This window comes from Cucumis melo, chromosome 9 (genome assembly GCF_025177605.1).
Source record: "Cucumis melo cultivar AY chromosome 9, USDA_Cmelo_AY_1.0, whole genome shotgun sequence".
Taxonomy (NCBI): domain Eukaryota; kingdom Viridiplantae; phylum Streptophyta; class Magnoliopsida; order Cucurbitales; family Cucurbitaceae; genus Cucumis; species Cucumis melo.
The window spans coordinates 24,569,262-24,589,338 of NC_066865.1; the positions used below are offsets into that span (position 1 = coordinate 24,569,262).

Here is a 20,077-nt window from a genome sequence, read left to right on the forward strand (position 1 = left end):
TTTATTTATTTTATTTTTCATTTTTGATCTATATATTTTTTAAATATTATTGATTTTTAGCCCCTTCGTATACTTTTAATATTGTTTTAGATTTTTTTCGAAATTAATAAATTATAGTTAGTATTTTAAAAAATAGACAACATATAAATATATATGCTTTTTGAAATGTATATAGGAAAAGACTATCTGTTTTTGTTCAGAGGGGAAGGACTCGTTAATACAAATTAAAGTTTTTTTAAAAAAAAAATTAGGTTGAAGAATTAAATTTCTTGACATTTTTATAATTTAGATATATGTTGATATTCATTGCTTTATGTAAATAATATTATTATAACATTACAAAATCATTGGAGTAAAGTGTCACAAAGATACATGTCTAGCTACCATGCATTCGAGTAAACTCGTAGTGATCAATACTCAATAAAAGAAATAATCATGGTACTATATATATGCACACTCGATGATAGAATAGATCTTCACTTTATCGAACTCTAAGGTGTATATATACGCACGTAAATATAACTTAATTAGTTAAAGTATTAGCAAAAACTTGTTCGGTGTTAAAAATTTCGAACTCCACTCTTACCAAATTCAAAAAGAAAAAAAAAAACATTATGGCCATGATGACTTTTATTTATGGCTTTGATTTGTTTTGTTTTATTCTGTGGTGTAAAATGCATTTTGTTAAACTTAATCAAATTATTTTATTTTTTTTTAGAAAAAGTTATTTTTAAAAAAATCACAATCTTTTGTGAAAAGATTTAGGGGATTCATGGGTTATGTTTGGAATGTGTGAATTAAATTAATTCAATCGTGCAAGAGCTAATTATTATTATTATTATTATTATCATTATATATTGATTCATCATTGTCATTGCTTTTCTCAAACCAACCTTCCTATCAATAATGGGAGTGAGAAAAACAAATAATAAATAATAAATACACACAAATTAGTTTATTTTGTTTTCTTTCTGTTTTTTTCTTTAATTTTTATTTTATCATTTTTCTAAAAGATTAGAAACCATTCAAACTCAATACTACAAATTTTATGATATATTTTGACAATTGATTTTACTTTTCTAACATGCATTATTCGTGGAACAACCAAAGAATTTAACTTTTGATTTGAAGGAAAAAAAAGTAATTATTAATTAACTTTTGATTTTAAAGAAAAAAAAGCAATATGTAATGTGTGGACAAAAGATGATGTTGAAACCACAACGGTTAGGTAAGATGGTTATCGAAAAAGTTGAGAAAAAAAATAGTAGGTTAGACCGTGAGGTTTATCAAATTAATTTATTTATGATTTGATTTCGCTCGTAGTTGTACAAGAAACTAATTTTTACGTTACAAAGTAATTTAATTAAATTCATGAATATTGCAATAGAAATAAATAAAAATAAAAAACATAGAACTTCATTTTTACCAAAGGAAAGTTTAGAGGCCAATAGTATTTCATACCAAAAAAAAGAAAAAGAAAAAATTGAATGATAAATATTTTATGTAATATATGATGTTGTAATTAAATATCATATATAATTGGGATTCAAGTTTTTATGTTATTGATTATAAACAATTGTACTAGCTAATTGGAATGAACTAATATTAGAATGAAGTAAGATATATAGTTACATTCAAAATGTTTTGTACATAAGGGCAAAAAGGGTAAAAATGCTATGCTAAATGAGCAATAATAATATGATATGATTAATTTGGAGGGTAAAGACATGTTGGACATATAGTACATGTCACATTTGGCCAACATGTATCATAGATTAGGAAAAAGACATTATTGCTAACTATATGACAAATTAGATAGTTGAAAAAGCTAAGAGTTCCACATAATTCATCATCGTTGCTATCTTATAATACAAAAATAATTGTGATGCATTATGAAGTCGAGAAATAGAAATTTCCGCCAATTAAATTACATATTAAAACCATATATATAAGTTTAGACTCTAATATTTGACTAAACTTGTTATAAAATGGATGTCATGTCTATTTTTAATATATAATTATTAGTTGATTTTTAATATAATTATAACAATCTGGCTGCTCAATATTGTAGGTTATAATATAAATAATAACAAATTATCTTTTACATAAATATTTGAATTATCTCAATTTTATAATATTCCATTTTTATTAAAAAAAAGAATAACTAATTAACTATGGATTTTAACAATAATAAATTAAACTTTTTTCTTTGTGTTTCCAAAAGACTAAATCTTGTGGAAAGAAAAATTCAACTATCATGAGAGTTACCAATTTGATGGAATTAATTTCATCCTTAATTGTTGCTAAGTCAATGTAATAAGATTGTTTTAAATGGTTCAAAATTTTAGGAATTTAGTTTCATACAAAAATAAAATGTGCAATAATAAAGAGATTTAATGTTAAAATTAAACCATATAGTACTGAAAGTCGTAAGACTATTTTCCAATAAAAAAGCAAGTAAAAATATAAATAAATATACAGTCTACATAATCTTTTGCTGTATTTATTTTGTGGTGGGACTATATCTATATTTATATATATAATTTGGCTTCATCTTCACATAATTAAAGTTGAACTAATGACCAATGATAAAGTTTATAATAATATTACAACTAACGAAGATAATTTTAAGAATAGTTTGTAAATAAAAAAGTGACACTTTCAAAATAATATTGGTTTCCCATAAATTTTATTTTCTATATTTATTTATTTTTATATTTATATTTTCAAGATATCATTTTAATTCACATATTTTCAACTTCGATTAATTTGTTTAATCATTTTAAATGTACAATAACTAAAATTGATTAAAATTGAAAAAAAAACAAAAAAGAAAAAAGAAAAAACAAAATAGATATCTTAAAAATGCATAAACCACAATAATAATTATTGAAAAAAGTATATTTGATTTTTTAATTTTGAAAAATTATACTTATCTTCTCATACCAATTTAATTATAAGTAAATAATTTACCTCAAAACATTTATGCTAAAAACCAATCCCAAACATGCTCTTAAAAGTCATCAAATTAAATCAATTTTTGTTTTATTGGTATATAATCATTTGTTAAAGTGTAAAACCAAACTTTAAAAATTCACTTTATCGTTAGTTAATAAATCAAACTTGTTAAATTAATATTTATAATAACAAGGAAAATGAGATGATCTAAGGCTTACAAGGGAAAATTCGACATATGTGTTACTTAAGGTGAATAAAATTTAAAATAATCTGAAAAGTAAATTTGGGGGTTAATTAGGGTTAGCAAATGAAACTAATTCAAACTTCAATAGCTAAAATAAAACTTTTAAAAGTGCTATTTAGTTTATAATAATTTAACATATAAAAAACAATAAAAATACTAAAATATACATAAAGTTGAAATAATATTATATTAAAAATAAAAAAAAAAGGAAAATAAAAAATGGGAAGAAAGAATAAAGAAGGAAGAATGGTGGAGGGATGTAGCGAAAGACAAGGCTAAAGTATTTATAGAGAACGCTTTTGCAATTAGTACTTTAATCACGTTCTTAACTTCTTTTAATTACTTCCCTTAGTCCCACTAATTTGGAATCTTTTATTTATTTATTATATTTTGTTATAATATAAAACAATAATAAAATGTTACCCCATGACATTGAATAAGAGTGTTATACATTTATAATATTATAATTGTATTTTACAATATAGTTTTTGTTTTAAATTATTGAGAAGGCCATGGCGATGTAGGCGGTAAGAGAACAAGCCAGCCCAATTTATTAAATTTCTAAAATAAATTATACTTATAAATTTTATCTAATGAAATTATTATAATTGTTATCGTTATTATTATCATTATTATTATTATTTTGAATGAACATAGTTTTTCCCCTTTATTTGACTCCGTACATTTAATTCGCTTTTGAAAAATATTATTTTAGGGTCTACATAATTTATAAATTTTTGTATCTTATTGATTTTTTCTTTTAGATAATGTATTTTATTGATTTTATAAAATTTTATTTTTGTATTTTATTGATTTACTATACTCACGTCCCATATGCATTCATTCTATTTCTACACACGTCTTTCCCCCTCTTTTTTATATTCTTTAGCCTAAATAAAAACTATTTTCAGGGTAAGATTATTTAACTAACGATTTTGATTGATATAATCATAAGATTATATTATTTTCTAAAATTGATTCACATTAAGCCATAACTTAATTTGACTGAGTATTAGAAAGTTTATAAGAATTTGAACAAAGTTTATAAGAATTTGACGAGTATTTGAACGAAGAAAATTGTACAAATTTTACAACGTAACAGCATGCATATAAAATCAATGAATAATAATTAAGATTCAACCATATAATTAGCAAAACAACTAAAATCCTTTTGTGTTTACATATTTTGAAAGAATAAAATTGACTGAATTAAGCTCAATCGAGAGGTATAATTTAGAATGATAGAGTTGGGGGACAGAACATAGTGGAAGAGTGTTTTAAAATGGCAAAGGTTGAATCATGATTCTAAGAATCCAATAATATATATGAAAAATTAAAAAGAAAAGAAAAGAAAAGGAATTTTCAGTTTTTGGAATTGTGACTTTCACAAATTTTAAATTTATGATTTGGTTTGGCAGAGCTTTGTGTCTTTATTATTATTAGTATTATTACTATTTATTTATTTTTTATTTCAATGGAATATATAATAATTACTACTAATTATTATTGCTTTCTTCCCCCCTCTTTAATTTTGGGCCACTCCTTACACCCCAATAAAAATCCACTTTTTATTTTTTCCAATTCTATTATCCTTGGCTTTTCTTGTTCTCTTGCCTAGTACAAATATTTTTATTAAATATATGACTTTGGAAAAAAAAATATATACTTTTGTTTGAAACACTTTTCAAACAAAACAAAAGGAAAACACTATTTAAATGTGTTTTATTAGAAGCACTTTTTTATGGTATAAATGTTAGGTAGGTTTTATATGATTATATATATATATAACAAATTGTTTTCAAATGGTTACTTGGAATAAATCTCTTATCTCGAATATTCACGTTAGAGTACCAATTATATATAAAGATTTTATGTATAAAATAAACCAAAACAAAAAGCACAAAAAAATACTTTTTAAAGAAACAAAAATTAGAAAGTGCTCTCGATTTAAAAACTTAACACTATTAAATTCCAATTTCTTTCCAAATTTTTCATATTTATAAATTCAACATGAACATAGAAGTTAAGGATAAAATAAAAAATTGATCCTCTTTTAGTTCATGTTTATGTAAGAACTTGTAAGAAAGCACATACTTAACTAGATGCGTTTTAACTTAAAAAAAAAAAGGTACTTAAAGAACGGAATTAAGAACTTAAAAAGTATATTAAGTTTGAGTTTTGTTACTTACAAGTGTTAACATACACTCATCCTCTCCTACCCCATATTATAATTTCAATTATTTAAAAGAAGTATTATTAATTTATTTAATTGTAAAAAGTGGTGTGAATGATACTCAAAATTTGGAAAGAGTTAAAAGGAAGAAAAGGGCCTTTTTTTGTGTGTGTGTGTGTGTGTGTGTGTGATGGAAGGCCATCTAGAGAGTAGAATGATTGCATATGGGAAAGGTACTCTACATAGAATTAAATAGGTTTGACTATATATATGAAATTAGGGTTTATGTTTGTATGAGGTTTTTTTTTTCTCTTTTTCTTTTTATTTTATTTATTTGTTTGGTAGTGGAAAATGTTGATGCTGACTGTTAAGTGAGATTATTGATCTTCATTCATCATGGTGCTCATCCTTTTTTGTTGCTTCTTTACTTATTATTATTATTTTCTTCTAATTTACTTTTTATTGCATTCTTTTTTGTTTGTGATCTTACAATTTAGTAATTTCCCTTTTCCCCTTTCTTTTCTCAAGGCTTTTGAAGTTGGCCACAAGCAACAATTGCTTAATGCAAGACATCATCATATGATCTGGACCATATCCCAAAATCAATAGTTAAGAATAATTTAGGGTTGTTAAGAAGTTTCCACACCCTAATCTCATAGTGTGAAAAAAGATTGTCACCTATGTACTTAATTATTGTCAACTATTTCCATTGTTTTGACATATTTTTTTCTTAAAGTTTGTTCTTGAACTTTCAATTTGTATACCATATATTTTTAAGCCCAAACCTTAGTAAGAACTCTAGACAATGACTATATTTGAAAATTTTTAGATTTAAATTGGTATATGTTTAGTGTCAAATTAAATTTTGTGTCTAATCAAACCTTAATTACTTCCAATTTTAGAGTCTAGTGGATCAATAGATAATATTTTTAAATTATCAAATATATCTATAACCTATTATTAGATACATATCAAAATCTCAAGAATGCAAATTTAAAGTTTATACATCACCTATATTACATGTTAATTATGATTATGATTAAGTGCTTAATGCTCATTTTTGTCATCTCCCACTTCTTTATTTTATATGTTTGTGTGCATTATTAATTGGTAATTAATCATAAATATGAAAACGTTCTGCTTAATGACTAAGAACATTCTCTTAAGGACATGATTATACCATTATTTTATTTTATGTATGAAAATATAGAAGTGTCAAATTTTAAAAGTAAGTTTTTTTTTTTAACAAATTGAAGTCTACATAATAACCATAACCTAATTGACATATATAGCGTAGTATATTTCTTTAATCTATATATCCTAAATCCTTTTCATTTGCATAGCTTTTACTAAAAATTCAATGTGGGCAATAATTTTTTTTTAATATAAATGATAATTTCATTTTAAATGTTGTTACAATTATCGTTCACGATTTTAAAAAAAAAAACATACACACATACATAGACGAAATTAATAAAATCCATTTATTAATGAATATATGTCAACATTTTAATATTTTATTTACAAATAATTCAAAAGTGATGAGCCAACATTTCTTTTGATGAAGCCTATATTTATTTATTTATTTTTATTTTATTATTATTATTATGAACTGTTAACATTTGACTATTTTTTCATTCAGACATGAAAGAAAAAAATATATTAACGTAGAAGTTTTTCATGAAGAGGGGATGAACTCAATATTGTACTCAACTTTATTCAAGTTATAATTCAACAAAGCTAAACAAAGTTGACAAATTCCACTATAAAATACATTCTCGTTCAAAGGTTAAAGAAACCTAGGAATATTTTATGCAATAATGAGAGCAAAATCAATAATGTATTATCTAAATATTGATTTAATATTATAATAGAAATTAGTTTATTATATTATCCTATAAATTATTAGTTAATTAAGTGGTCTTGTCTTCAAATATTTCGTATTTATTTTTTAATAAATTTTTTGACATCATTATTTCATTTTACCTAAATAGACACTTGATTCTCTTCAATCAAATTCCTAAAATAAAAAGCTATATTTTTTGCTTGGTTTTTTAAAAAACATTCTTGAAGACATAAATCAACATGTAAGAGAGTAATAATTATAAACTTAATTATATATATATATATATATATATATATATATATATATCAAATGGTTGAATCTAAAATATTGGTTAAATACAATAATTTGAAGTGTGTGCTCTGTTTGAATTTTATTTAAAATTATTGAAAATGGTAAAAGAAAAAAAAAGATGAAAAAAAAGAGGAGAGGAATGGAGAAAACTTCAATGCTAATCATAACTCTTGCATTATTATGATGCACTCAAAAGTTTTTTCAAAAAATAATAAGAAAAAAAAAAGTGGATGCATTCAACTCAATATAATTAGTTGACATTCTCTTTACTTTTCTCTATTAAGCCAATTAAAAATAAAAATAAAATAACAATAATAATAATAGGAAAAAAAAAAAAAAAAAAGCATGTGGGGTTTGGCCTCCACTTCTATACCACAATACACAAAAGTGCTTAAATTTTGTGGCCTTAAGATTTGAGAGTTTGAGTGGAAAACCAACAAATTTGTCAACCCCTACCTTTCCTTCTTCTTTGATATGTCATATTCTAAAACATTCTTTGGTTTGGGTCCAATGAAAATTATGAATGAGTTCCTGTTTAACTATAATCAATAACCACATATGGATTAATTTTCTTTATTACTTTTGTTGTTTTTTCAATTAATATTCTCCAAATTATAATGATGTTTTCTTTTGAATTTTTTCCACAAAACACTTGAAATTTCTTTTAGAAATTGTGGGCATTGGGAAATATAAAACTTGGACCTCATATATTCACTCATCATCATCATCTATCTATATAAGTGCATGCAAGACTAATTTGCTAGGAATAGATTTGACAATATATAAAGTAAAATTTGGTCATTGTGTCACAATAGTTGTTAACTATTTCATCAAGTTTTTGGAGGTCCATATTCTTTTGAATTCACTGATTAGGGTTAAGTGCTTAAGTAGTAATTAAAGATAAGCACTTGTGGGTAGAAACGTGACTTCAATTCAAATTATTATCTTTATGTTAGTGTGTATATAAAAGAAAGAGAGCGACTCCTTTTTGGTAGTATTTGGTCGGGATGCATTCATTCAAACGTCTTATTGATTCTTGTATATACATCGTCGGTTCAAATTTAGTTGGAGGTATGATCATTTATCTTTTGATTTGAAATGAAAATGTCTCTACTTGCTTTATGCTTGATTCCGTTAATATCTTTAAAATAATATCGTTTTCTAGTACAACAACGATGGAGGTAGGGAATTAAACTTCATATTCTACCAACAAAGTTCACTTCAAATAGGTGTAATCCAGCTAAGATCTAATTATTTTTTTTAAAAAATTATGCAATATAGAAAAAATAACAAAAAAAAAAAAAAAAAAAAAAAGAATGATATGAAATCAAAAGCTTTTCCCTTAAAAAGAGAAATACAATGTATTGTCATATTGAGAAGTGATTTTAATTTAGTTCCATTTATTTTGGCCTCAACATTTTTGTTTATTCCAAGTCAACTTATTGTCCAAATATATACATTTTAATTTTCTCAATGGGTCCCCTTTACTTCCTTGAAGAGACAACCACTTATATTCTCCCTCAATTGGAATATATTCACATGCTTTATCATTTATTTTGTAATTAAAACATATATTTTGAATTTTAGATTCTTTTTAATTCCATAAATTGGAGAATGAAAATTGAACCAAAAAATAAATAAATAAATAAATAAATAAATAAATAAAAAGAATGGTACTGAATATTTTATGCACTTATTCATATAGGAAATAAAATTTTGAGTGCCATATTAGTGAAAAATAAGAATGCATCCTAAACTTAAAGAAAAACAAATCTTGAATTTTGAATAAAACCTTATGAAATTGCAATAGTTTTCCAACGGTTTCTTAGACCTTACTCACCAATGCTATGATTAAGTTCATTTAAAAAGTTATGTTGGGCCAGGCCCAATAATCTAAAGTACGATTTAGGCCTTGATCCAACAATCGAACCTAAGAAAGCTAAGTATATCCCCAATTTATGGGCCTTAGCTTCATCAAATCCATGATTTTTTCTTGTTGTAATTTAGACTTTGATTAATTTTAGATATTTTACTTTTTAATAAATTTTGGATTTTTTTTTTATAATGCATTTTAAAAAATTAATGTCAAAAATAGGGTGGGAGGCAAAGTATTGACAAAAATAGAGTCATTTTGTGGAAGTCGTGTACCCCGTACACGACTTTGCTTCAATGCGTGGACCCCACTCCCTTCTTTTTTTAATTCAAAGATATTCAATATATATATATTTATTTATTTAGTATTTAATGCGTGGGTCCCATACGTATTAAATATATATTTATATATTTATTATTTAATACGTGGGCCCCACAAGTTATTTATTTTTAAATTTAAATATAATATATATTTATATATTTATATAACGTTTAATATATATATATAAACGTTATATAAATATATATATATATATATTATATTTTGGGTTTTTATAAATGCATTAAACTTCTTAAAACAAAATTAAACAAACTCAATCTTTTGGATTTCTATTCTACCAAATTTCGTTATTCGGACTAAGCTAAGCAGATAAAAGATGAAAAATAAGTAAAAACGAGCTTAAAAAATTAAGACAATAGTATTCTATATATACATCAAATTTATATAAATAAAATCCAACAAAATTTGGGAATATTTTTTTTAATAATACATCTATTTTTGTCAAAAGTTTGCCTCATACCCTATTTTTAATATTATTTTTTTAAAATGCATTATTAAAAAAATATTCCCAAATTTTTTTTACTTATTTTTCATCTTTTATCTGCTTAGCTTAGTCCGAATAACGAAATTTGGTAGAATAGAAATCCAAAAGATTGAGTTTGTTTAATTTTGTTTTAAGAAGTTTAATCCATTTATTAAAAATCCAAAATATAATATATATATATATATATATATATATATTAAATGTTACATAAATATATAAATATATAATATATTTAAATTTAAAAATAAATAACTTGTGGGGCCCACGTATTAAATAATAAATATATAAATATATATTTAATATGTGTGGGACCTACGTATTAAATACTAAATAAATAAATATATATATTGAATATCTTTGAATTAAAAAAGAAGGGAGTGGGGTCCACACACGATTTCCTAGCAAAGTCGAGTAGGGTACACGACTTCCACAAAATCACTCTATTTTTGTTAATACTTTGCCTCCCACCCTATGTTTGACATTACTTTTTTAAAATGCATTATTAAAAAAAAAATTCATAAATTTTAAATTTAGTTCTTACTTACCTACCACTGTTAGCTTCGACAATAATATTAGAATTTTTATGTTAAACTATATTCATTTTGGCAACAAATTGATCTTTTGTACTTACGAATTTTTTTTGTTATATTAAGTATGTAAATTATAGTTATTTTGAAAAACATTCGATTTAGATTTTCTTTTTGGAGGAAGGTTAGCCATTGTAGATTAGTACGGTAATTACATTCCAAATCCATCTATACAACATCTAATTAATTTCAAAATAATATTGACATGTTACAACCAAAATCATTACCATTGCTCTAATACTATTTGCAGAAGTAATGGTGAGCACAATAGTATATAAGTAAACATAATAATACTAACAAAATGTAAATGTAAGAGATTATGTATAACAAAGTACAATATTTTACACATCGACCACACTACAATACAACGTTTGACTTTATATAAAAGTTGTCATCGTATTTGAACTTTCTTTAGAAAATCACATTGATCTTTGCATTTCTTGTTGAACATCCTTGTGATGTAGAACTGATTATTTCTCCCAACCTTATTTCTGACGAATCTGTATTATAGAATTTCAATTAAGTAAGCGTAATTCAATCATGGGAAGGAAGTTCTTTCAAAAATGGTGAGGAGGGGGGAGCTTTTCAAGTTCTTTTTTTGGGTCATTCATGGAAGAATATGGAAAGAAAGAATTCGTACCGTTTGCCTGAATTCTCCGATTCCGCTTCGTCTCGACGGCTTGGAATCTCTCTGCTCATTTCCAATTCCTTTTCGCGCGTTCATCACTCTCTCAACCATTCTACTTCCAAGAATGTTCGTCGATTCAGTTCTTCTCTGATCATTGCTCAAGTTTCCTCCTCTGTTCTTTTCCTGTTTCGCCGCCTCCACTTTCCGCCCCCTCGTCACGCTCGGCGAGCACGATTGCCTTCTCGGGTTCGTCTCTGATTTCTCCACGTTTCCTGGTTGCCGCCCTCTCGTCACCGAGCTCGATCTGTCGGTCCTTAAATTTGGAGGTGTTTCGTTTGAGAACTCTGGAATTTGAGATGCTATTGTCGATCTCACAATTGGGGATGTAGTTCTACTTCTTGGATTTGGGTTTTGGTTTGGGTTTGGCTTTACACTGTTTGTTGATCCTTTCGAGAGGTTTGATGTTAGGTAATCTGTGTAACTTTCTTTAACGTTTGTGGGTTTCATGTTGTTGTTTCTTTTGATTGTGGAGTCTATTTGCGATGTCTGATCGATTCTCTGGCTTGGGTTTGGAGATGGGTTTGTGGTTCTTTTGGTGTTTTTGGGATCAATGGATGAATTGATGCGTGGTCGATGACTGGGAGTGGTGGACCTGGATGGTACTTTTGCTTTTATGATTGGAGATTTCTCAATTCCACTGCTTTTCTTTGTTGATTCTGAATTGCTTGAAGCCTGTCCAGAAAATTACAAAAGATTTGGTGATACTGAGAGATGAGATTAAATGGATAATTAAGTGATATATGTGGGTTGAGAGACACCATAGAAGAGAATCAAGAGCTAATTATGTGGTCGGTTGAGTCATAAGTCTCAGGGTGGCTAAATAATAAGGACCAGGGAGGACATCTCCAACGGTGTGGCTTTTTGGATAAAAACAGTGAGATTCTCATTTCTATGATTCTTTGTATGATGAAACTTTTGTAAAGAAAGAGCACCTGTGACTGTGGTTGTGAGAGAGGCTGGAGAAGTGGCGTCTCTTGATGAGCATTATGTGAAGGAGGAGCAGTGGCTTCCATTTCCAAAGATGGAAATAAAGGAGTTGCTGGTGGTGTTTTAAGCCTTCACTAAGCAATTCATGAAGATTAGATAAGAAAATTTACCAATTAAACAAACTCTGAATCAGAGGAAGATGAGTTTTAATACCAATCATAGTCGTTTTTGTTGCTTTCGAAAAGGTGTCCTAATCCAGATTCTTTCTTGATTGAATGAATTCTGTAGAATGGAGAATTCCCTGCAAAAATTTTTAATAAGCTTATCAAGAAAGTTAACAAAACACTGAATGGTTTGAATGATGAAGACCATGGAATTGGTAAGTACCACCATGGTTGTGTTCAAGGTCATCAACGGGAAGAAGGAGGAGGGAGGCGGTACGTTCCTTGTCGCGCTTATAAAGCTCTCGGAACAGATGGAGATCTTCATTGTCTCTTTCCTTTCGACCCTTTGAATGAAGACCCATCATCCATCTGTTTTTGCTGCCATTGCCATTGTTCATGGTGGAGTTTAATTTCTTCTTCTTCTTTTTTTTTTTTTTTTTTTTTTTTTATAGAAACTTGTTCTCTGGATATGGAATGAATGGTAATGGAGACTTGCTGGAGTGGTAGCGGATGTGTGGTGCTTTTAAGAACAAATAAGAGGACACTTTGTTAGAAGCGAAAATTCAGACAAATGGAAGAATCACTGCCGGCATCTTCGATGTCTTTGTTTTAGAATTTATGAAAGTGTTTAAAATGGGAGTGCGGCTCTAAGAATCATTGGATAACCATATTCCTCTATCTATACAACATATTTGTCTTCCCTCACTTAGAGACTTTTAAAATTATCAAATTTGGATGCAATTAATGTGTGAAAATGTTCATGTAAATTGATGTGCCAATTAGTTGAATATGTTTATCAAATTTAACCTACATTCCAAGTGAAATTTTTCATTTTTTAAATTTTAAGTTACAATTGAAATCGATATTTTATATAATTTTACCTAATATTTTTGATAAATTTTGAGAATATGAGAAATTTAACTCACCGTTAAACTTATTAAACTATAGATTCTTTAAATGAAATTCGAACATTTGGATCATTTCATATATCAATTTAGTTGTGTCAAGTGATTTGATATCTTTTTTATTCCTCGTTCTTTGCTAAATTACTTAAATAAAACAGTACAATTTCACTTAATAACCAATTGAAAAGGTCAAATTACAGCCAAAAAAAAAAAAAAAAAGGTTTCTATAGATCACAGTTTTATAATCAATCATTTGTGGCTTGAGCCAATGCCGTCCATTGAATGTAATGGCCTGCATATTATTAGCAAACATAAATGTTTAATAGTTTAACATATCCATCAATATTTTTATAGTTAAGTAATTGTTTCTTCGATTTTGATTGGATACATTAACTACTTTTGATGGAGATAAGTTGTTTCTTTTCGTATAGATTTATTGTTTATACTTCATCCTCTTAAAAACTAAACTAAGATGCAACGAAGTGGATCTTGTTCTCATCCTCTTAAAAACTAAATTAAGATGCAACGAAGTGGATCTTGTTCAAATGTTGTAGAATCAAGACGTATTTAGAAGTTCTATGGATGGAGTTGGATCACTTCCAATCAATTTAGATAAAATCATTGAACTCAAGTAAATAGATTTTTGTTTGGGGAAAATCAATTTGACCCTAAACATTCTATTTCAATCAATTGAATCATAGATGTAATAAACTCTTTTTAAACAATATTGGAGCAAGAACTTTTAAAGGGTGAAAATTAAAATTACATTTTTCTTTTTCCTAAATGGAATGTTGAGATATAAATTGAGGAAATGGAAAGTTAAAAGAGTCAAGATTGGTACATTTTACAAGTTCAACGGTGGTTTAGTTTTATACGTGGACTACCTCTTACCTTTCATAAATATTTCAAAGTTACGATTGGAGTTTAGAATTTGCTAGGATGATGGAAAAAAATTGAGATGTGAGACGATATGATAGTAACCATGATCCAATGTTTATTTCAAGTCATGATCGCATTGTTCAAAAAATCAATTCCCATCCAATATTCTAATGAATTTCCTCTACGATGAAAGTTTTGAAATATTTATATATTGCAACTTCCGTAAGGGAATAGATATTTTTCTAATACAAAGACAAAATTCATAGGGTCTTTTCTAAATTTTGTCCCAAAAATTTTCATCCCCAATTTACATTTTAACCTGGAGCCTTTTGTACAAATCAAAAACTACGAGTGAAATACAAGTTACGATATGTTTAATATATACTTAAGCAAGTGTGAACTTGAAACCCCATTTACGGAGCTCCATGTCTTGAACAACTTCACACTCTGCTGTTCTAATGGCCCTTTCATCATCCAACCCACTAGTAGTAGTAGTCTCGATGTGAGGTGAAGGAGCTGTGGGAGATGTGGGTTCAGGATGCCTGGAATCCAATTCGCAAGCACCATTCTTATCATTAAACACGTTCTTGCTCTACGTAATAAGAAAATTTTGTTACTTCACTTTCAAGCCAAAATAATTATGAAAACATGCCACCAGTAGACATACCTTACAATACGAGCGCAATAGAGAAGTAATGGTCTGCAAGTCCGACTTCATCTCCTTCAATGTGTCTTCAACTCTTGAGATACGACCATCTAAGCTTTTCAGATGGGAGAAGACGTTGTGCTTGTGCTCCTCACGTGATTTTCCTTCCCTTTTGCACCTCTTCATGCTCATTTCAGGCTCTGGTAGATGATCCTCCACATGATCCCTCATGAAACGAACGGAATTGTTATCAATGTCATGGTTATCGTGGGGATCGCAGTTGTCACTGCGCTCATGCTTAGCATGTGGACCCTGCAGATGCTTGTAATGAGGATTTGAAATATCCTCGTTGTGGAGATCATGGTCATCGAATTGACCCTGAGCATCTTTTGGGCCATCACTTTCCTCGGAGATGTCAATCACTGATGGAGCCCTCTCGGCTTGGTCCGCTACATACACTGGTCGTTCATCAACCTGGGTGTCTCTAAATTGCTTTTCCGCATCCGACATAACAAGTGCAGGAGAGATCACTATCTACATAAACCAAACATAAGCTAATAAGGTCGATTCCACAAAATCAAGTCTCCCCTATTTACATGCAAGACACGGGGTTTGTGTATACCCTCGTAGAGTTGAAAATGTCTCTCTGCAATAACTTGGAAGGAAGTGAATACGAGCATGACCATCTCAAGAAGCGAGGCACCGCATCATTGTTCAGTCGAGTAACAGCTCTACCAGCTGCCATTGATGATATGATTTCGTATGCCCACACCTACAAACAACATAAAACATCAGTCCAACATGTAAGAAACTTAATAAAAGATTATAAAACATGTAACACATGGAATAGATAATACCTGGAATGCATGAGGAAAACCAGGCAAGCTATACTTTACATTATAGTTCTTATTCAATTTGACCTTTTTCTTGTACATATCAACCTTGTTCTTTAGTGCATTTTGAAGGCCCCTCAATGTCCTCTCCCATAATATATGTCCCCAATCGAGACTATTGTAGTATTTCAAGTCCTCAACATCGTCCAATAGTGATTTGTTGATTATACTCTTTGTCCTGTCTTTCCCCATCATTGCCAACTCAGTGTAATAAACCAATGTAACCTTCACTGCGTCCAAGTCATCGTAGAAGTTCAAATTCTTGTATCTTTCCTCAAAGGTAATGGGGTTCATGTCCACCACCAACTCATTACCGAAATACTTTGTTCCTAGTGATTTAGACGCTTCAACCCTTCGAACTGATTTGGTAGGTGAGGGCCACAATCCCGTCACCAACAAGAACTCTTCTTTGGAGAAGGTGGCAATAATACCATTCAGATTGAAGCTCATAGCATCTGGCCTCTCGTCCTTCACCTCCCGTAATAAAATATGATGGACTAATGGGCTGCTGAAAACCAGATCCATATCCACAAACCGTCCAAATACAGTCCTTTTGAACAAGTCCAGTTGCTTGGGGGTAAGCTTCTCTTTGACAATCTTGTTCGCTGTCCCAATGTGCGACGACATGCTTGAAGCTTGACCAGGAAAGCGATTATTAGGAGAAATCTTCAAACCTCGAGTCATTCTAGTCCTACATGTAAAAACAAGTAAAATTGAACTCAAACAAAAATATATATTAAAAGCTTAGAAGGCAAGCTAAATTTTTTTAATTTTGTAAAATTATTGCTACCTGATACTCATTCTCCCTCATCAACTTTCACTCTAAACCCAACTTGATTCTCTCTATTTGTTACTCTATCAACTTCCCTTCTTAAACTCTTTTCTATTTCGCTTTAAAAAAATGACTAGTGAGAACGACAACAAAAACCTAAACTCTAAAACCATATTCAACAAAAACAAAAAATTATAAATCAATAGAGTATCAACAGTGATATCGTATTGGAGAAAGTCGAGAAAATCCAAACAGTTTTGTGCTCGAGGAGGATGACAAACACCAAACGACAACTCAAGAGAATTAGCAAAATCAACAAGTTCAAGTGTTTGATAAAGAGAAAGTGAAAATAAGAAAACAAGAAAGAAATGAAACGTTTATATATTTGAGTTGAAAATTTAAACGAGCGAGAAGCGAAAACAAGTATTGAGATTGAGAATGGCGAAAAAAAAAGGATAGAATCAACAAGAACAAGTATGAAGAAGAGCAAGATAAAGTAACAAGAGGAGTGAACGTCAAGAGCCAAGGGCCACCATGAGTGCTTTGATTGATTGTTTCCGTAATTTCACATAGAACGCAAGTAAAAGATCAAAAAACTCATGATTTTATACATGGTATCAAATTTCATCTGTGCCTCTAAAAGATGGGTCATAGAATCAAATAAATAAAGTATAAGAAAATTGTCAAAAATAGCAAAATAGAAAAAAAAAATATTTATATTTCATAGAAAAGGATGTGTAATGAATTTTTGCCTTTTTGTGATTTTTTTATGGAGCATAAATAGTTTATTCTTTAAAGCAATTTAATTTTTTTTTTAATTTAATGAAAAAAAAAAAAAGACTTTAACCTAATTGAAGATTGAAACCTTACCTTACCCCTCGGGGATGGAAATGGATAACAAAACCATACCATGCCTTCCTATCCCTATCATCAACCACATCCCAAATGATAAATTCTAACCCAAAAGAATAAGACAAACACAATCAAAACAACAGTCCCACAAATAAAGAAAATTACAGAGCGATAATGGCAATGGATTCAATTCAACACTTCATCAACTTCCAAAACTAGAAACAATAAACAATTCCTCAAGACAACGAAATAGATTCATATTCCTACAACAAAAGTCATGGCACACACCAGCACATCCATTGAACAACAATAAACAAACTTTTACCGATCATCATGTTCCGCGGTAAAAGCATGGGAGGTGGACCTGCCGGAAACATCATCAGAACCGCCGGTAGAGCCGTCGCCAGAGCCGCTAGTACCCCCGCAAACCGACCTTCCTCTCCGACTTCCACTTCCAGAGCCACACGACGCCCCAGCGGCTCCGCCAATTTCCACAGCCAGTCGTCGAGCACTTCCCTTAGCCAGTGCCCGATTTCCGCCACTAACGGAGTTCCCACCGGCTGGCATTTCTGTAATCCGCACTGTGATGAGTTCGAGTGGGTTACTGAAGACGGAATTGAGATTGAAAATGCCGCTAGGGTTTCTGAGGACTCAATCGAATGGTCCGTTCCGACGTTGGATGAGGTTCATGGCGCCGTCTCAGCGATTCACCAGTACGAATTCGAATTCTAGCTCCATTTTTTCCATAGAATTTTGTGTGTTTTTCTTGTGATTTTTCGAACTGAACTTCGCGGAGTATAGGGCTTTCGGACAGGAGGAGAACGATGAAGCGGGTGACGTGAGGAAGTATACGGGTTTGGTGAACCGGATTTCGCCGGTCGAGTCGGAGGTGGATTGGGTTGAACCGTGTTTGGAGTTGCGGTTGGGTGGGTTTGGAGTTGAAAGGGTTTATGATGCTTTTCATTTATTGCAGACTGACCCTTCAGTTCAGGTGACCTTTGCTATTCGCTCCTTTATCTTTAACAATATCATAAAAATGGAATCCCCTATTTGAAAAGTGCAATTATGGATTAATTTCTACTATTTTACTAATTGGTTTTGATTTATTTATTTTTTCTATTTGGTTCAATAGATTACTGTTGGTTAAATATATTATTGTTTGTTAAATTACAAATTTAGTTTTTGATTTTGTATTTATTTAGTAACAAAATTTAAAAAATGCATTATAGTTGTTGAATTTTCATTTTTGTGACACTTAGGTGTTTGGACTTCAAAAATACTAATATATCCTTAATTTTTTTTTTTTTTATTTTGTTAAATTTTAAGTTTGTCATGTAATTAGTTGAATCGACTAACCATTATACGGAACACTCATCAATTAAATTTTGTATTTAATAAGTAATATTTAATTTAGTTTTTATATAGTAATTTTGAAGTAATTTGTTCTTCACTTTACTATTTCAAAATGAGTGTTTATTTATTATCTAACATTATATATACCTAAAGAGAGAAGAGTACATGTTCTTATTGTTGAGTTTGAGAGTCTGAGACTCATTCTAAGATCTGTTAAAAATCATCTTTGTTGTTTTTTAAATCGCAGAAAAAAAAAAGTGTTTAGTATTTCAAAATCCATTTTAATAAATGGAAATTGTGTTATAAAGGTGTTAAATTACTTATAAATAGATTTTGAGTTATTAAAGTCAAACTAAAATAAAATAGTAGAAAAATGATTTTAACAGTTTAACTTTTTTTTATCTCTCTTTTGTGCATTGTATACATAGAGAATGGTTATGTCGGTATCATCGGATAAAGCAGTTTGGGATGCAATAATGAACAATGAAGCAGTGCAACATCTTAGGAACTCGTTCTATGAAGGTTGGTTCTTTTCATGATCCGTTCTTTTTCTTTAGAGATTTTAACTTCTAATCTTTCTTGTCAAGGATATATACCTTAACCAATTAATATGAACGACTGTAAGTAACAAGATAATAATAAAGTCTAAAATGATTATCTCCTTTACGCCGAACAAAATTATCTCATAGCACAAATTGGACTTCATTCGTCTATTTCCTTTTCGTGCAGCACAAGACGAAGTTCCCCAAAAGTTGGAGGAAACCTCTCCCGACAAACCCTCAGAAAATGAGTCGACGAACATCGTTAGATGGATTTTCGACAACACAAAAACAAGAGTGATGGAAGTGATTGAGAGAATCGCAGAGCTGATGAACCACTTGTTTCAGAATGGAAATGAAAATGATGATAAGAAAAGGAGTGGAGAAGGAATGAATGTGTTGGAGGAAAAGCTAAGAACTTCCTTCTTAATCTCCATTGTTGTGCTGCTTGTTGTGATGGTGACTCGAGCCCATAAGGCATCTTCTTCTTAATCAATTTGACGACATCAAAACTTTGTTCAACTGATCCAATCTGTTCTTGATCTTTTTGCAGTTTTTTTTTTTTTTTTTTTTTTTTTTTTTTGAAGTTATGAAAGATTGGATTTTGATACTCTAAAGTTTCTTTAAATTAGTTATGCATATTTTTGTTCATGGTGTTCGTTTT

At 29.1% G+C, this 20,077-nt stretch overlaps 3 protein-coding genes across 7 annotated transcripts; 1 reads left to right on the forward strand and 2 right to left on the reverse strand.

Moving 5' to 3' along the window:
• Nucleotides 1–11,070: 11,070 nt before the first annotated feature.
• On the reverse strand, nt 11,071–13,378 carry LOC103482898 (uncharacterized). 2 transcript variants are annotated; one of them, XM_051089940.1, is made up of 5 exons: nt 12,801–13,378; nt 12,624–12,711; nt 12,416–12,539; nt 11,436–12,155; nt 11,071–11,295 (listed from the first exon to the last, which is right to left on the reverse strand). In XM_051089940.1, exons 1-5 carry the CDS (start codon nt 12,970–12,972, stop codon nt 11,281–11,283), a joined length of 1,119 nt encoding a protein of 372 aa, XP_050945897.1. In that variant the 5' UTR covers nt 12,973–13,378; the 3' UTR covers nt 11,071–11,280. The 2 variants fall into 2 exon arrangements, with proteins under 2 accessions (XP_050945897.1, XP_008437499.1); XM_008439277.3 differs by having other exon boundaries at nt 12,798–13,378.
• Nucleotides 13,379–14,545: 1,167 nt separating this feature from the next.
• LOC103482899 (uncharacterized) lies at nt 14,546–18,487 on the reverse strand. Of its 4 annotated transcripts, XM_051089941.1 has the most exons (6): nt 17,847–18,487; nt 17,540–17,593; nt 15,862–16,588; nt 15,627–15,776; nt 15,026–15,538; nt 14,546–14,950 (listed from the first exon to the last, which is right to left on the reverse strand). In XM_051089941.1, exons 1-6 carry the CDS (start codon nt 18,086–18,088, stop codon nt 14,744–14,746), a joined length of 1,893 nt encoding a protein of 630 aa, XP_050945898.1. In that variant the 5' UTR covers nt 18,089–18,487; the 3' UTR covers nt 14,546–14,743. The 4 variants fall into 4 exon arrangements, with proteins under 4 accessions (XP_050945898.1, XP_008437501.1, XP_008437500.1 ...); XM_008439279.3 differs by lacking the exon at nt 17,540–17,593 and having other exon boundaries at nt 15,862–16,582; nt 17,847–18,486; XM_008439278.3 differs by lacking the exon at nt 17,540–17,593 and having other exon boundaries at nt 17,847–18,486.
• LOC103483080 (uncharacterized) lies at nt 18,108–19,905 on the forward strand. The gene is made up of 4 exons (XM_008439512.1): nt 18,108–18,205; nt 18,323–18,512; nt 19,303–19,396; nt 19,604–19,905. The coding sequence occupies exons 1-4, from the start codon at nt 18,108–18,110 to the stop codon at nt 19,903–19,905; spliced, it is 684 nt and encodes a 227-aa protein (XP_008437734.1).
• Nucleotides 19,906–20,077: the final 172 nt, after the last annotated feature.

Bases quoted from the DNA above. Each gene is read 5' to 3' on its own strand.
- LOC103482898 (XM_008439277.3), bottom strand. From the start codon at position 12,972: ATGAACAATGGCAATGGCAGCAAAAACAGATGGATGATGGGTCTTCAT. The intron at 12,712-12,797 runs GTACTTACCAAT...AAATTTTTGCAG, and splicing joins CCTTGAACACAACCATGGTG to GGAATTCTCCATTCTACAGA. The intron at 12,540-12,623 runs GTATTAAAACTC...TGCTTAGTGAAG, and splicing joins AACAAAAACGACTATGATTG to GCTTAAAACACCACCAGCAA.
- LOC103482899 (XM_051089941.1), bottom strand. From the start codon at position 18,088: ATGCCAGCCGGTGGGAACTCCGTTAGTGGCGGAAATCGGGCACTGGCT. The intron at 17,594-17,846 runs GTAAAAGTTTGT...GGTTGATGATAG, and splicing joins ACCGCGGAACATGATGATCG to GGATAGGAAGGCATGGTATG. The intron at 15,777-15,861 runs GTATTATCTATT...TGTTGTTTGTAG, and splicing joins GTTTTCCTCATGCATTCCAG to GTGTGGGCATACGAAATCAT.
- LOC103483080 (XM_008439512.1), top strand. From the start codon at position 18,108: ATGAGTTCGAGTGGGTTACTGAAGACGGAATTGAGATTGAAAATGCCG. The intron at 18,206-18,322 runs GTTCATGGCGCC...CGCGGAGTATAG, and splicing joins CCGTTCCGACGTTGGATGAG to GGCTTTCGGACAGGAGGAGA. The intron at 18,513-19,302 runs GTGACCTTTGCT...TTGTATACATAG, and splicing joins AGACTGACCCTTCAGTTCAG to AGAATGGTTATGTCGGTATC.